This window comes from Stegastes partitus, unplaced genomic scaffold, assembly GCF_000690725.1.
Source record: "Stegastes partitus isolate 25-593 unplaced genomic scaffold, Stegastes_partitus-1.0.2 Scaffold1304, whole genome shotgun sequence".
In the NCBI taxonomy this organism is placed as follows: Eukaryota; Metazoa; Chordata; class Actinopteri; family Pomacentridae; genus Stegastes; species Stegastes partitus.
In genome coordinates, this window is record NW_007579035.1 from 116,784 (window position 1) to 131,704 (window position 14,921).

The following is a 14,921-nucleotide window of genomic DNA, read 5'->3' on the forward strand; positions in this document are numbered from 1 at the left end:
GTTTCTTCAGTTTCATTTAGTGTGTTGTTTATACTTAAATAAAAGCTTGAATACATGCATACAGTTTGTGTTACTGTATGAACATTAGGAGTGAAGTTCACTGTGATGCTCGGGGCGCAAACTACAATCTTGCCTAGAGCACCAAATTGGTCCCTGATTCAGTCCAGTACTTCATTTAGGGAGAAGAAATGAGTCCTTCAGCTTCAGTGATTCTTTCCAACAGCGGGATGATGGCGACCATCCAGATTTTAAATATTACAGGTTTGATATTATCAAGGTGGTCCTGATGAGTGTGAGCAGTTCAGGAGGTTTCTGGATCTGTCAACTCCTCACAGTACCAAATAAACTGGACTAACATCAGTTCTCATCCAGATCCCAGACCAGGCTTCTGCTCCGACTGTCAGCAGGAGGAAAACCAGTTTGGGATTCGAGTCTAGAATGTTTTTAGCCTTATTTTGAACTTGATTTTGGAGTGGTTTAGGATTGATCTTGAATCTGGAGTGGTTTCCCACTTCATTTTGAACTGGTTTTGGATTTAACTGTGTTTGAGACCAGAGGAGGCATCTACAGACTACAGCTCATGGTGGCAGCAGAGAGCATTGTGGGAGTTTAGCAGCAACGGGACCATGACAGAGACTCTGAGGAGGTTCAGGACCTCCAAGCAGAGCTCAGGTGCTTACTGGGATCTACTCTTTGATTTGTGTCAACAATAAATCAGTTATTCTAACTGATGATGTTATTGATGAGGTAAATTACTCTAAATGTACACCCTGAACAATCTGTTACAAATTCTTATGAAACCTGTGTGGTAGTGGCTGCAAACAATGACCAGGGTTTAGGTTGTATTGAGATGATTAGTTGAAAATTGCCCGCTCAGCCCTGATCCAGATCTGTGAGGTCACATCGGACCCTCCCTGGTCAAGATCCAGACGTAGTGATGACAACATGTTAATGACCGAATTGTAAAGAGCCGCAGGATGTTTGATCACCAAACATCCAATCATTTGCAAACACTTGTTAAGAAACCGTGTTGGTTTTTGTGGGTTTTTTGGCTGGTTAGAATTTCATTTCTGTTCTCAAACTCCACACTGGACCTGTTCTTCTACCTGGACTCAGGGCTGTGACATGAGAACAGACATTACCTGAGCACATGTTTACAGGTAAAGGTGAGATTTGAAGTGTGACAGAAGTCCACACAATGAGTGTTCAAACAGAGGTGAGTGTTTGTGGGGTAGAAAATACAGCAGAACCAGCCTGTAATGCTTTATTTCCACACAGCTCTGTGTCCGGGTTTTTTGAAGTCCAGAATGTGCCTTCTTAAAACGTTAACTTTAGAGGTGATTCAGAGGTTGCACTGCGGCCTGGAAGCTTAACAAAGCCTATTAGCTTACAGGCTAATATAAATTACTGACACCAGACAAAGCTCTGTGGAAACAAGGTGCAGGTTTAATATCTGGACATCTACCAATAAACAACATTTCCAGCATGTTAAGATTAGCAGCAGAGACTCTGAGACCCAGTAACTTAAATTAAAACCTACTTACTATCTGACAGCTCTCTGCTGTTAGCTTCCTGAGCTAACAGTTTCACAAAGGACAGGCTAGTTAGCAGATGCTGTTCACCATCCTTAAAGCAGATTAGCTGAGTAATACGGATGCGATATACTCAACTAGGGGGCTAAACTTACATTTAGCTCTGACAAGGTGCCTCATATTACTGAAAAGTCATAGAACTAATTTTATCCCTTGGTGTTAGCTGCAGAGTTAGCGACTTACCGCATTGGTGGACTACCAAGCTGTGAAAGCTGTGACTGAAACTGCTAAAGAGGACGATAGCTAACTACAATAGCTTGCTGAGCTAACAGGGAAACTGCCAGACTTAAAGGTAAGATCCTGATTAGCTTCTTAAAAGTAATCACATGGTGGTATTTATTGACAGTAACAGGCCTCCAGTCAGTCACAGCTCACACGAATCCCAACTGATGCACACACTCTTATTCGTTAGCTTTTGCGCTAATGCTAGCTTCAGATGGAGCGGGAGTTCAGAAAACAAAAGGTCCAAATCACATTAGTTATGGTACAAACACAGGAAGTAAACTAAGATCAATATGTTCATAGCACACCTCAACTGAACATTTAGCTTGGACACAATGCTTTTCAGAATAGAATTACCTCAAACAAAGTGAAAACAGAGGAAATACTGGACTTAGACTCTTCAGGTAGATTGATCATGTTGCTGTGGGACTAGGAAGCTGTCTGTGACGCTGTCAACACGCGACATATACAGTACACATCTGCTAACGGCTAACTAGTAGCTAGCTACATGTTCTTCTGTGACATGGTGGACAAAGATTTCAGCGTTAGCTTCCTACGCTAACATTTCACAGCCTGGTGACTGATCTGCTATCAGAAGTGTCACAGACAGTCACATATAAAAACGAGTGTAGTTTGTGCTTTAAACTAGCAGATGTTTCTACTCTGGGATCTGATGACACTTTAAGCTTTGGTTCTTGTTCTAGTTGGCTTCTGTTGGACTTCTGCCTCAGGGGTGAAACTCTGCTCAGTTTGATGCAAATGAAAATCAGCAAACTTGACTTACCCTGAACAGCTTTACTAGTTCCTGCTTAAAGACTTACCGCGGTCAAAAACGCAAAATCCTGCGTAACATATAAGAAACAAAGCATGTGGAAGCTTTGTTGTGCTTCTGCATCCTCACTGGTCCTGCAGCGGCAGCGCAGCAGCTTGGGCGGCTTCAGGAGCTCAGCTGTTTAATAACTCAATAAAAGCATAGCTGGGGACTCTTCTATGGTCACTACACGCTCTAAATCCGTTAATAAAAATATTCTGTATTCATTTAATAACATCTCCACAGGCTGGGTCAGAACCTCAGTGGGGGCTCCTCCAGGACCAGCAAAAAACACATGAACTCTTAGAATCTGATTACAAGCTGTTCGAACAGCTTTAGTTATTCCTGCAAAGGTCGAGTCGTGACGTAGAAAGTCTGGGAGAAACACCCGTATGAACATGACTTGTATGTATTAAGTCAAAGAGTTCAGAGTTCACGACTAAGAGGGTAAAAATTTAGAGTGAAAATCCCTCGTTTACCTTCACTTTACTTTTCATCATTTACACTTAGCTGAAACTACAAATCACTACAAGTCAAAGATGGACTCTGGATGTTCAGCAACAGTTTTTAATGGTAGCTGCTAAACGAGTCTACATAACACACAATAAACTGGCCTGAATGGTTACCTGAACCAGAAAGGTGCTGAGCTGGAAAACACTGGCTGCTACAGCTGATTTTTCACAAACCACTTACTCACCGAATAATGGAAGTCCTGATTCCTGAGCTTAACAACCGCAACGTACTGATTTGATGCAGAAGGCGTAAACGTTGAAGTGGGACTCTGGTGAAGCAAAATTTGAGTTTCACCTGAGATAATAACCGCCGCTAACGCAGAACGCAACGGGCTGTAAATCAGAGGCTTCTAACGTCACCTGCCGGTTTCCATCATCGATTTGTGCTGTTAAAAATAACAGACCATAATGCCTTATGTTAGTCCTGGACTGACCCTTGAAGACTTCTGCATTTCACCCGAATACTGCACAAAACCCGAGATGTTTACATCCAGGTAGCTCTTCCTGAACTGCAGACCGTCGCCTGCCCAGGAGATTTTATGCCCTTTCTTATTAACAGACAGTATCAGCTATCTGAACCACCTGAAGTGAAGTTCTGGGTTTATTTAAAAGCTAGCTGTACTGTGTTTACACTCAGTGGTCACTGTTCAAGTACAACCAGTTAGATTTTTCTGACAGAACAGTTAGCATCCTCTCTAGGAAAGGATCTATGTGGGTCCAGTTTAAAACTGTTAAAATGCAGGAGTGTTTACAGGTCGTCTGTTGCTTCTGCTGCAAAAAGTAAGGCCTCAGTCCAGGAGGGCTGCTGATGTCCGACTGTTCTCCTTATCAAAGCAACACCACCAACTGTCCGGGCAACAATAATACGGTCAGATGATCATATCGACCAACCGATGGAGGACTGAAGACTTTGTAGTGTGGACAGTTCAGATGCCATCACTGATGTAGCACCAACTGACTCCCGGACACTTTGTTCAAATACAGGTGTGATGTACCAAAGGAAATGTGTGAGTAAAAGCTGGACATTCATGACCACTGAGTGTAATTACATCTAAGCTTTGCTAAAAATGATCACTGTGTCTACTTATCTAGCTAATGATAAGGACTCAAGGGAATAAAACCTAAATAACTTTATGGCATTGGCCAAAACTACAAACCGCCATGTACGTAAATTGGTACTCAAGGCTTGGTCTGTCCCAACCTTTGATTACTTCTAATTTAACTCACTAAAATGCCAGAAATACAGCGTTGGTATCAGTAAACTTGGGTGTTTTCAAACCTTTCTAACTACATGTTCATTACAACCTCTCTTCAACTCTTCTGACTATATAGTGATATCTAGACTTAAAGCCTTACTTAAAAGCTAGATATCCATGGAGTCACCATATGAGGAGGAAGAACACGTTACTTTGTGAAGTTGAGATATCAGTCGGCTTCTTGTCTTGATCGCTGGGACGAACCACCGGGATTGGCTAACAGGCGTAGCACAGGGAACCTTTGTGGCGCTGCAATGCACTATGTAGCCTTACAGACATGTTTATGGCTCATTGTGTGCTCTGTTAGCACGTCAGTAGTTCCAAAGAATAACCTCAACAGAACTCTAGCTTAGCACTGGACCACAGGGCCTGACAGGTGGATTAGGCTTACTAGTCATGTGGTTGCTATATCCAGATAAAGCTGAAGCCTGGGTAAATATCTGAGAGAAGTAACTCTACTTTAACCTGCTCAAAGTACCTGTCAAGTTAAATCAAAAAGAAAACAGTGAATTGTATGCAGTTGTATACTTGAAAATGCATTAACATTACTGACGATAAAATCCCCGTAATTCAAACGTTTCTAGGAAAGATTAATGTCTGTAAATCAACAAGTTCTGATACCTGGAGCGACCAGGGTCCCGTCCTTCTCTCCTTGTTTCTTGCGAGCTTGCATATCTTTGTACTGCTGCTCTCTTTTTTCCAAAAGCCTCTGGTTGTACAGATCCAACTGCAACATAAACACAAAAACTCAAGTCCTTGTGTTTTCTCATTATTTTGAGGTTTCTACTTTATTAAATGCAGTAGATTACTTTGGAATACATGTGTCATATAATTGGAACTACTTGAATTAAAGGATTTGAGTACTGGAGCACCACCGACCCTCAGTGCTTAAGCAGACAGAAACTGGACTTCTTTTTGGTTCTTGAAGATGTTTCACACTCTCATTTAAGGGGCTCCTCAGTTCTAATTTTGAAGGTTTGGCTTAGAACTGAGGAAGCCGCTTGGTTAAGAGCTGAAACATCTTCAAGAACCAAAAAGAAGCCCAGTTGCCCTACTGAAGTGTTTAGAATAATCATGACCTGAATCACAGAGAATCCACGCAGACAGTTGCAGCTTCTTACCTTTTCCTTCTGCTTGGTCTTGATGTCGTCGTCTGTTGGTGCTGAGGTCGGAGGACTGGCAGCTGAGGTCGACTCTGTGGGTAAACTGAACTGGACCGATTTGGATGGTTTGGCTGGTGGCTGCACAGCCAGAGATTTTACTGTCTCTATGACCTTCAAGCACCGAGCCACTGTCGTGGAGATGGCTGATGGGTCATCGCCTGCAGGACTCAAAGATGCTGGTGTTGATAATGGTGGTGTTACTGTGGCAGTGGTTAAAGGCTGTGGAGAACTGGAGGAGTTAGAAGTAAGAGCTTGGTCAGGATTTCCGATAAAAGGCAAGACCGAATAACTGGAGGGTGGAGCAAAAGGAGGTTGTCCGGGAGGGTGTCGGGGTGGAGGGCCAGGAGGAGGTCCTGGAGGTGGCTGTCCAGGACGCCGTGGAGGAGGTCCAGGGGGAGGTCCTGGAGGTCTCTGATGTGGCTGTCCAGCTGCAGGAGGAGATAAAGTTCCCATACTTGTTGATGTGGAAGTCTGTGAAGAAGAAATGTGGGAGGTGATGCCAAGTGGCCAGTTGATTGGTAGGGGTGGATGTTGGTAGTGAGCAGGTGGAGGCACAGGAGGTGGTTTAGGAGAAGGGGTGGTGGAGGGTGTGGTCCCCATCGTCTTGGTAAGACTTTGCAGCTGCTGCGCCTTCTTTAGAGCCTCCAACTCTTGCTGGTCCAGGAATTCCTCGTACTCGGACACGGTGGTTGTATGTCTGCTGAGCGGTTCCAAACTGGAGGATCTGACAGGGGAGGGAGAATGAATGTGATCCAATTCAACAGAACCGGTTCTTGCTGGTCGCAGGTCTTTCCTCGGGGACGATAAAGTCTCTCTCTCAGTGGAGGACGACTTGGGGCTGTAGATTTTCTCCTGTGCTCGGCTGGCCAGTTTGGATACATCTCCAGTGCTCAGCTTTAGGCCGATTGTACGGAGCAGACTTTGGATCTTGTCGTAGGGTTCTATCTTTGGATCCTCATTCATTCTCTCTACTGAGGACCGTTTTGGACTTGGTTGCTTCTGCTCCACTTCCAGAACCTGACTGCTGCTAGGCGGGTCTTGAGCCAATCCCACAATCCGGGAGAAGCCCCTGCCATCCTGAAGAGCCCTCTCATGAGGCAGAAGGTCGTCATTAACATGAACTGGCTCTGCTTTCCTTTCAGCATCCACCTTTTTGTTGAGCATGTCGAGGAAGCGGTCCAGAGGTGGTTTCTCAGCGGGAGGTGACGAACACAAGGTGGTGTCCCTCAATCTTGGAGAGGGGCTTCGAGGAGGTGGTTCTACCGGAGAAGGAGGTCTGAAAGGGTCTTGGGAGGATGAAATGGCAGCAGGATGTTTCAAGTGAGGTTGAGTAGAAGCAGTAGGGACTTCGCCAGACTGGGAGGGGGGCGAAAGATGGTGGGGTTCAGGAGACTGGCTCCGTTTGACTGGGAGATATGGATCATATGGTTGGTCCGTGTATGCCGGGTCATAGTAGCGATCATCATAGGGTTCATCATAAACATCGTAGCGGTCAGTGTACCGACGGGTGGCAGGTACTGGGCCACTGTAGGGAGGTTCACCATAAACACGACTTTCAAAAGGGCGTTCCCCATACGGATGCTCAGCATAAGGTCGATCAGCATAGGGTCGGCTGGTGTACGGGTCGCCATAGCGTTCCGCATACCGCCGATCTTGGTAAGGGGCGTATGCCCGGTCATAATAAGGATCATCGTAAGGCGGACGATGGAGGTACTCGGGTCCCTCCGGTCGTTTTTTCAGGATGGAACGGACCGGTTTGTACTCAGTGAGCGGGACAGCAATCCTGCCGTGGTCATAGTCTATGCAGGTCCTCTGGCCGGGGTCCAGTCCTCTTGGGTCCACCAGTGACTTCTTGTAGGCAATCATCTCATTCAGCTCCTCCAGCTCCCGTTTCTTCCTCGCCAGTTCGTCGTCCATGACTCCTCCTCTCCTGGTTGGAGGACTCAGCTCCCTCCTCCTCTTGTGGCTTTCCTCACGCTCTCTGCTGACCTTGCTCCCCTTCTTGGCAGCCCGGTCCCTGCTCCTCTCCCTGCTCCTGCTGCGACTCCTGCTCGAGCTCTTGCTGCGGCTGTGACTCTTGCTGCGACTCTTCGAGCGGCTTCTACTTCGTCGATGCGACGTCTCGCGGCTGCGTCTGTACCTGCTGCTCCTGCGGTCGCGATCAATGCTGGAGCTGCGTTTCCTTTTGACGACACGTCCAAACTGGTCTCTGGGGGGACTCCTACTTTTACTTCTACTCCGAGCCCGACTCCGACTTCTGCTCCTGCTTCTACTCCGGCTGCGGCCATATTTACGCCGAGCGGTGCTGTGATCCTTCCTGCTCGTCTTGCTGTCCTGCGCTCTGAGGTTTTTCACGACAGCCTTCAGCTTGTCTGTCTCTGGTTTTTCCTTCCTGAAATGTCAGAAGTAGTAAAATTATCTACAGACAGAAAGTGCTTCCTGGAAAAATTGTGGAAACTGTAATTTAATCAGAGTTAATTATATTTATATGTAAAAAAAGGAAAGCAAACATTAATTCAGTAAGAACAAGAACTTTCTGGAAACATATTTCCGTCTTTACATGTGATTCTACTCTGAACACATTAAGCAAATAAATTCATGACTCACTCAGCATCTTCTGAAGTTTTTGTCAGCTTGATCGTCATCTATCGAAGGAGACAAACACATTGTACATCGAGTTAGACCAATAACTAACACTACTATGAGAGTTACTCCCACACAGAGGACTATCTGGTGGGGAGGTTTGAGTGAGCACCATCGGAAACTTACGAGCGCCAAGATGATCGGAATTTAGAAACAAAACAAGAAGTCAGTTTTTTGTAACCTCATGTGTTAAAGGAAAATGCAGAGATTTCTGTCTAATAAGCTGCTCATTGCCTTTGATGTATGTGGACCAATCAGGAACAGAAACGCCAACTCCTAAAAGGACTCTATATCTGTACATTAGACCCTAACATCATAATTATTATTATTACACTGCAGCTTACTGAAATTTAGCGCAAAATATTTTGGGCATAAATGGCAAAATGCACAAAGGGCTTTTGGTGAAAGTCATAAAAATGTCTAACACTTACTGAGACAGTTAGCTCTGACCCACGCTGCAAACACATGAATACAGATCCAGTCCTGCTCACCTTTCCTTTGTTTGCACCGACACCTCCGAGTTTCCGGACGGGGAGGAAGACGCTCTCTGTGTAGCGTTTTATCCTGATGGCCTGGTTACCCCCGTCCGCCGTCTCATGCTTGGACAAACCACAACAGATATGCTTTTAAAAATACATCACACAAACAAGGACCTTTGATTTAATCAGCTCCTCGGATGTTAGCCTGTGTTGTTACTCTACTGGAACAACAGTAGAGCACCAACACTGGACACGAGGGTTGTCCCTATATAGTATTTTTGCCGTGGTTTGAGCCTAGTCCTTTAATATATGGTATCTGCTGCTACCTGATACCAATATCTGAGAAAATACACACTTCAGATACAGCAGACCAGCTGCAGTACCTGGTTGTTCCACCAGGTGGAGCCTCTCACTGTTTAACCCTGTAGAGACCAGAGGAGGCGTCTACAGACCACAGCTCATGGTGGCAGCAGAGAGCATTGTGGGAGTTTAGCAGCAACGGGACCATGACAGAGACTCTGAGGAGGTTCAGGACCTCCAAGCAGAGCTCAGGAGTTTAAGGCAGACTGGGATCATCTAAGACACAGTTCCTGCATCACAGTGACAGATGGAACAGCGACGACTGAAGCCTGTATCTCGTGTCCGCTGATTAAAAGAGCACCACAGAAATAGGCAATGTGCCAATTTATATCATAAATTAATCAAATGCTGAGTGATAATGCTGCATTAATTAGAAAAATATTTAAATCTGTGTGTCACTGTCTGACAATGGATATAAATGACAGATTCGTTTGTGCTGATACTTAAAAGTTGGCTTGATTGAGCAGCTTCAGGACATTCCTACACAACTCCCCAACATCTAGACAGAACGCGAGAGCAGATCTGAATGATCACAACAACATCCCGACTGTGACTCTTCAGCAGCCACCAGGTGTTTGTGGACATCAGAGTATTTCAATAAGCTGCTCAGGTGCTGTTCTAACTGGACTCCTGCACTGTTTTCCTTAGTACAGGATGATGAGAACTCACCGGGATGACGCTGAATTCGACCTTCTCGTTCAGCTCTAGCTTCTTCTTCTCGATCACCTCGGACATGTGGAAGTAGAGCTGAGGGTTCTGAGTGCACTTGATGAGACCGGAGTCCTGGGAGAACTCGATCACGATGCCCTGGTTTCACAGACAAACACAATCATTTTAAAACTCATCGCAGGTTTGCTTCAGGATTCCCAGCTGCTCAGAAAGACACCAGTGAACAGGTGTTTCTTACATGTCGGCGCTGCTCGATGGATTCCTCGAAGGAGTCGGGGAGGATTTCCACATATGTCGCTCGCTCCTCTTTGGACTCCCGATGGGTGGCGATGTTGAAACGCACCTTCAGAGATCAGACACAGTTCGGCATCACATTAACAAAGCAGTCGACCAGAAACAGCCACAGGGAGAAGTAACTAGACCACAAAGAGGTGGTGGAAACACTGGTCCATGTGTCATTCATTTCTGCTGAAACACTGAGCTGTTGCTGGAAAAGTAAACTGTCTCAGAAATTTCATGTTTGACTCTATATTTGGAAAAAATGAGCAGTTTGTTATAAAAACACGAGACCATTTCATGGTTTATTTCTGCTTCTGTTGAGTGGCTACAGATTGGTCCAGCCGTCACGGCCACGTGGAGGAAATACTGGATAAACGTCGTCCTCACCTTGTCTCCGTCCAACATGGTGGCGCTACTGAGCAAGTCTTTGGGGCAGAAGGGAAGCTGCTTCTGTTGACCCTCGACGGTCATCACCAGTCGACCCATCTCTTGGTTCAGTTTGGCTCCGCCCCCTGCTGCCAGCGTTGACTCCGCCTCCTCGTCCTCCTTCTTCACCTCCACCTTCACCTTCACACCGTTATCCACGTTCTCCGTCTTTACAGAACAATGTCTCCAGTTACTTTTCTTCCTCAGTAAGTCAAACATGCAGAGCTTCAGGTTCGGGTTGTACCTGTCCATTCTCGGCGCCTCCTCGCTCCACCTTGACCTCCTCCGGCTCCTTCTTGATCTCCTTGCGTGGAGCTTTGGAGATGGCTTTGAGGACTGTTCCTTCGAATCGCTCTTTGCTGATGTCGTCCAGCGAGTCAGGATCTCTGATTTTGAAGCCGAGCGGCGTCCACTGCAGAAGAAGGACAAACTGAATGAAGTCAAGCTGCTGCTGAGCTGGTTTTTCTCTTTAACTGTACAAGTCAGACATAAATATAAGATTTCATCAAGTCACACAAAACACAACCTGAGAGAGTTTGTTTGAACTGTGTGGCTTTAAATCTGGACTTCAGTTGGCAGACATGAGGTGTGAGCGTTCAGGAATAAAATCAGATATAAGTGAAGATCGATCGTCTCTCACTTTGTCTCTGGCGGCTGCCAGCGCTGCAGCGACTTCCTCCTTCTTCTTCCTCTCCGTCTCCTTCTCCTGCTCTTCCTCCTCCCTCTTCTTCTTCTTCTTCTCCTCTTCCTCTCGTCGTTTCTGCTCGTGCAGGATTTGGTCCTCGATCTTCTTCGTCCTCCTCAGCCTGATGGCTCTCTTCTTCGACTTTACCTGCAGACAAAACCACGATGAAGCCGGTTCTCGTCCTTCAGAGTCGCAAAACAGCTGCAAAGAGGCAAGAACAACAACAAACACTCTCAAAGAGACTCCGTCGTGTTTCTGTCGAACTCACCGTGATGGTGGTGAACTCCACCTCTCTGTGGACGTCGTCGGCGTTGAACTCTGTGTCGCTGAAGTTCTCACAGACGTCGAACTGAAGCTCTCCGTGCTCCTCTGAGGTGACGGCGCCCTCCTCTGGTCCCACACAGGTGATGACGCCCTGAAACAGAAACACCTGAGAGGCTGCAGCCAAACTACAAAAACTACCAGATTCGCTGAACAGCTTCTCCTGCAGAGGCGAAATGATCAATGTGTCGGTATCAAAGCGAGTCGATATCGTGTCATTCCTTACTAGATTACTTCATTAGTAAGGATGACTGTAACTGAACAGGTACAGCAGAGAAGGAGTGATGGTATCTGACGTAGGATGTTCTCCTGTTTACTGATCGATCAACTGATTGACACTGATCGGTTCTGTCTGCTATTCTTCTGTTTCTTTCTCAGTTCCGTCTCTGTTATTTCCCACTGAGGTCCAGATCTTAGAGTTTTATCAGTTATTGTTTTCCAGACTCAGGTTCATGGTTAAGCTGTTGCTGCCTGCTAACTTAGCTGCTAGTCATTAGCGTAGCATTAGCCACTCTGAAAGCAGCTAATGTCCTGATTGGTGCTGATGTTTGTGCTACTTGTTCAGTTTTTTGCAGGATGTGTATCTGCAGAGAGACGAGTCTGTCCTCTCAGTGTTGGCATTAGCCTAGCCTAGCAGCGTCAGCAGAATCAGTTCCAGGTGCTCTGACACCAACAGGTGAATTCTTCAGGTGACACTGAGCTGCTGTGAAGGATTGTGGTGTTTATTAGAAGCTAGCTGCTAGCTGGAGCTGCTACAGTCTGCTAATGTGCTCGTCTGTCTCTCTGTGTAAACAATAGCTGCCAGTGATTGGCTGCTGCTGTGAGGTGCAGTGAAGCTGGTGGCTGCAGCTGTGTGGCTCATAGAGGAGTTGTGTTACCAGCTCTCTGGTCTCCTTGGTGTAGCTGAAGGTGAAGGGGATCTTGGGCTTGATGTTTGCCGCCCTCCTCTTCCTCGTCACCAAGTCAACCAGCAGGTTGATGAGCACGTGGTCGTTCTTCAGCAGCGTCACGCCGCAATCACGATGGTCGAACGTCACGTTGGTCCTGATGGGGCCGATGTTGGCGTGAATCTGACCGGGATACCCCGGCATGGTGGGCTGGAGGCGGAGGCACAGCTCAGAATACAGACACACAAAGAGACACAGCTGCAGGTGGATGCTGGTGTGTAGCAGCTCTCATTCAGTTGTAAACTGACAGTGTATACATGATTGTGTCCGCTGTGTGTCTTCGCTGACTCTGTACAGATTGAGACACACTGAGCATGCTCACCGAGGGCTCTATGATTGGCTGGCTCACGATGCCCTCGTACAGTTCCGGGTCCAGCCTCATGTTGGGTCCCAGCTCCAGCTTGGTTTTCCTCTTCAGCACCCTCCAGGACTCTTCGTCGCTGTCGCTGTTGCTGTCGGCCTTCTCAGCGGCGATGACATCAGAAGAGGCGGTGCAGAGCGTCAGGAGGAGGGGCTCCTTCGCTCGCTGGATCCTGATCGCTCGCTTCCCCGACTTCAGCTGACAACAACACGGTTCACATTAAAACAGATAAAAGATTCAGGGTTCAGCCTGTAGCTCTGCACAGATTCCTGCTTCTCTCGTTGTCTTGTATAGTATTTAAAGAAGTGTTTTTGTGTTTCCAGCTGTTGGTTGCACAAAACAAGTGATGTGACTGATGAGAGCAGCATCATGTCTGAAGGTTCAGGATGAACTCTGTGGACATAAACGTGTGTTTTCACCTCGATGACGCTGAACTCGACCTCCTCGTTGACGTCTTCATCGGTGAAGTCGACGTCGCTGAAGTTCTCTTTGGTGTCGAAGGGAAGTTCTCCGTGTTCCTCCGACCTGATGATGCCTTCGCCGTCCTTCAGGCTGACGATGACGCCCTGCAGCCACAAAACAAAAGATGCTGGATTATAGAATCCAGATCTAGCGATCGAAAATCAATAAATCCCAGACTGTCGACAACTGATATTCTGTGTTTAGGTTTAGATTTTAACATTTAAACAGCTGAACCTCAAACAATAGCTTCAGATGATTAAAGAACATCTGCGCCTCTTGTCTTCACGCTAACGTCTCGGTTTAATCGGCTGATATTCTGTTTGATAATCTGTGTCTGCACACAGACATCCCAAAATTCAGACTTAAAATGGATTAAACCTCAGACGAACTCGGACCTCACCAGTGTGGCTCAAGTTTGCGGATCTCTGATGTTGGTGGATTAACCTGAACCCAACTCAGATTAAACTGGTTTCAAGCGGTTTAAATCAGATGCATGCTGACCTTCTCCCGGACCTCCCCGGTGTGGTTGAAGGTCGTGGGGATCTTGGGCCTGATGTTGGTCGCCCTCCTCTTCTCGGACACGATGTCGGTCAGCAGGTTGATCAGAACCTGGTCGTTCTTCAGCAGCGTCACCGTGCTGTCCTTCCTGTCGAAGGGCAGGTTGGTCCTCAGCGGCCCGATGTCCACGTACACCTGGCCGGGATACGCCCGCTCGCCGGGCTGCAGCAGCAGAAGCAGCAGAAGTTATCAGGAGGACGGACAAGAAACTGAAACTCAAACATTGTCAGGAATAATCTCCAGATTGGAGGTGAGAGTCAGAGCAGCTTCTCCAGGTTTAGTTTGGACTGTCAGTGTTAGTCTGACCTGAAGCCCAACAGAACTCGATCAAAACTTCAATTTAAACTGGTTTAAATCTCAGGTTCAAACTGGATCAAAGCTCAACTTTAAAGTGGTTTAAAACTGGATTAAAGCTCTGAATAAAGTCTGGTTCAGACCAGATTAAAGCACTGACCTGCGGCACCACGATGGGCTGACTGACCACGGCTTCGTAAATCTCCGTGTCGACGTTCTCGGTTCCACCTGGAGCCACTTTCACATCCGTCGCTATCAAGCTGTTATTCTGAGACACAAATGTTCTGGTGTCACTCAGTGAACACAGCGTCTGTGGAGCTTCTGCAGCATCGTGTTTAAACAGCTGCACGTGTCACAGTTAACTGAACAAAAGAACGTGTCGTGGCTTTAAAGCGTCTTCTCTCCTGCACAGCGCTGACGTTCTCACCTTCTCCTTGCAGGCGGTGAAGTGGACCCGGACTCCGGGCGTCATGGCTTTAGGGTTCCCAAAGAAGGCGTCGAAGCTGAACGTGAACTTCTCCAGATCCTCTCGCTCGATGTAGCCGAAGGTCGGCTGCAGGAGACGGAACCAGAACATGACCGGAGCACGTGACACCAAACGAACTGAATGTTCAGATATTTGTATTGCTTTTGGCGCTTAAGTCTCTGAGGTCCTGAGAGTTCATTTGTTCTTAAAACTGATGCTGAGCATCAGAACCGATGTGGTTGTTCATCACTGACACGGTCCAGATGGAAATAAAACCTGATCATGAATTACAGGAAGAACGATGCCTTGTTTGTGTTTCCATAAAACATCAGAACCACATGGAGACAACCCGGGGTTCAAAGGGTTAAAGTCTGAGGCTGATTCTTTTGAAAAGCCCACCTGTACTGTTTACCTG

General features: G+C 46.7%; 1 protein-coding gene across 1 annotated transcript in view; it reads right to left on the reverse strand.

Annotated features, from left to right (window-relative positions):
• The window catches only part of LOC103369571 (uncharacterized), a 25,799-nt gene that overhangs the window by 7,754 nt on the left and 3,124 nt on the right, over positions 1-14,921 (reverse strand). The window contains exons 5-20 of the mRNA XM_008298319.1: positions 14,468-14,593; positions 14,201-14,308; positions 13,690-13,908; positions 13,146-13,292; positions 12,688-12,924; positions 12,297-12,515; positions 11,366-11,512; positions 11,053-11,244; positions 10,657-10,824; positions 10,374-10,580; positions 9,946-10,050; positions 9,708-9,845; positions 8,691-8,798; positions 8,164-8,201; positions 5,515-7,948; positions 5,015-5,120 (exon numbers count right to left, since the gene is read on the reverse strand). Coding sequence (XP_008296541.1) covers positions 5,015-5,120; positions 5,515-7,948; positions 8,164-8,201; positions 8,691-8,798; positions 9,708-9,845; positions 9,946-10,050; positions 10,374-10,580; positions 10,657-10,824; positions 11,053-11,244; positions 11,366-11,512; positions 12,297-12,515; positions 12,688-12,924; positions 13,146-13,292; positions 13,690-13,908; positions 14,201-14,308; positions 14,468-14,593 — 4,699 coding nt within the window. The remainder of the gene's footprint in view (positions 1-5,014; positions 5,121-5,514; positions 7,949-8,163; positions 8,202-8,690; positions 8,799-9,707; positions 9,846-9,945; positions 10,051-10,373; positions 10,581-10,656; positions 10,825-11,052; positions 11,245-11,365; positions 11,513-12,296; positions 12,516-12,687; positions 12,925-13,145; positions 13,293-13,689; positions 13,909-14,200; positions 14,309-14,467; positions 14,594-14,921) is intronic.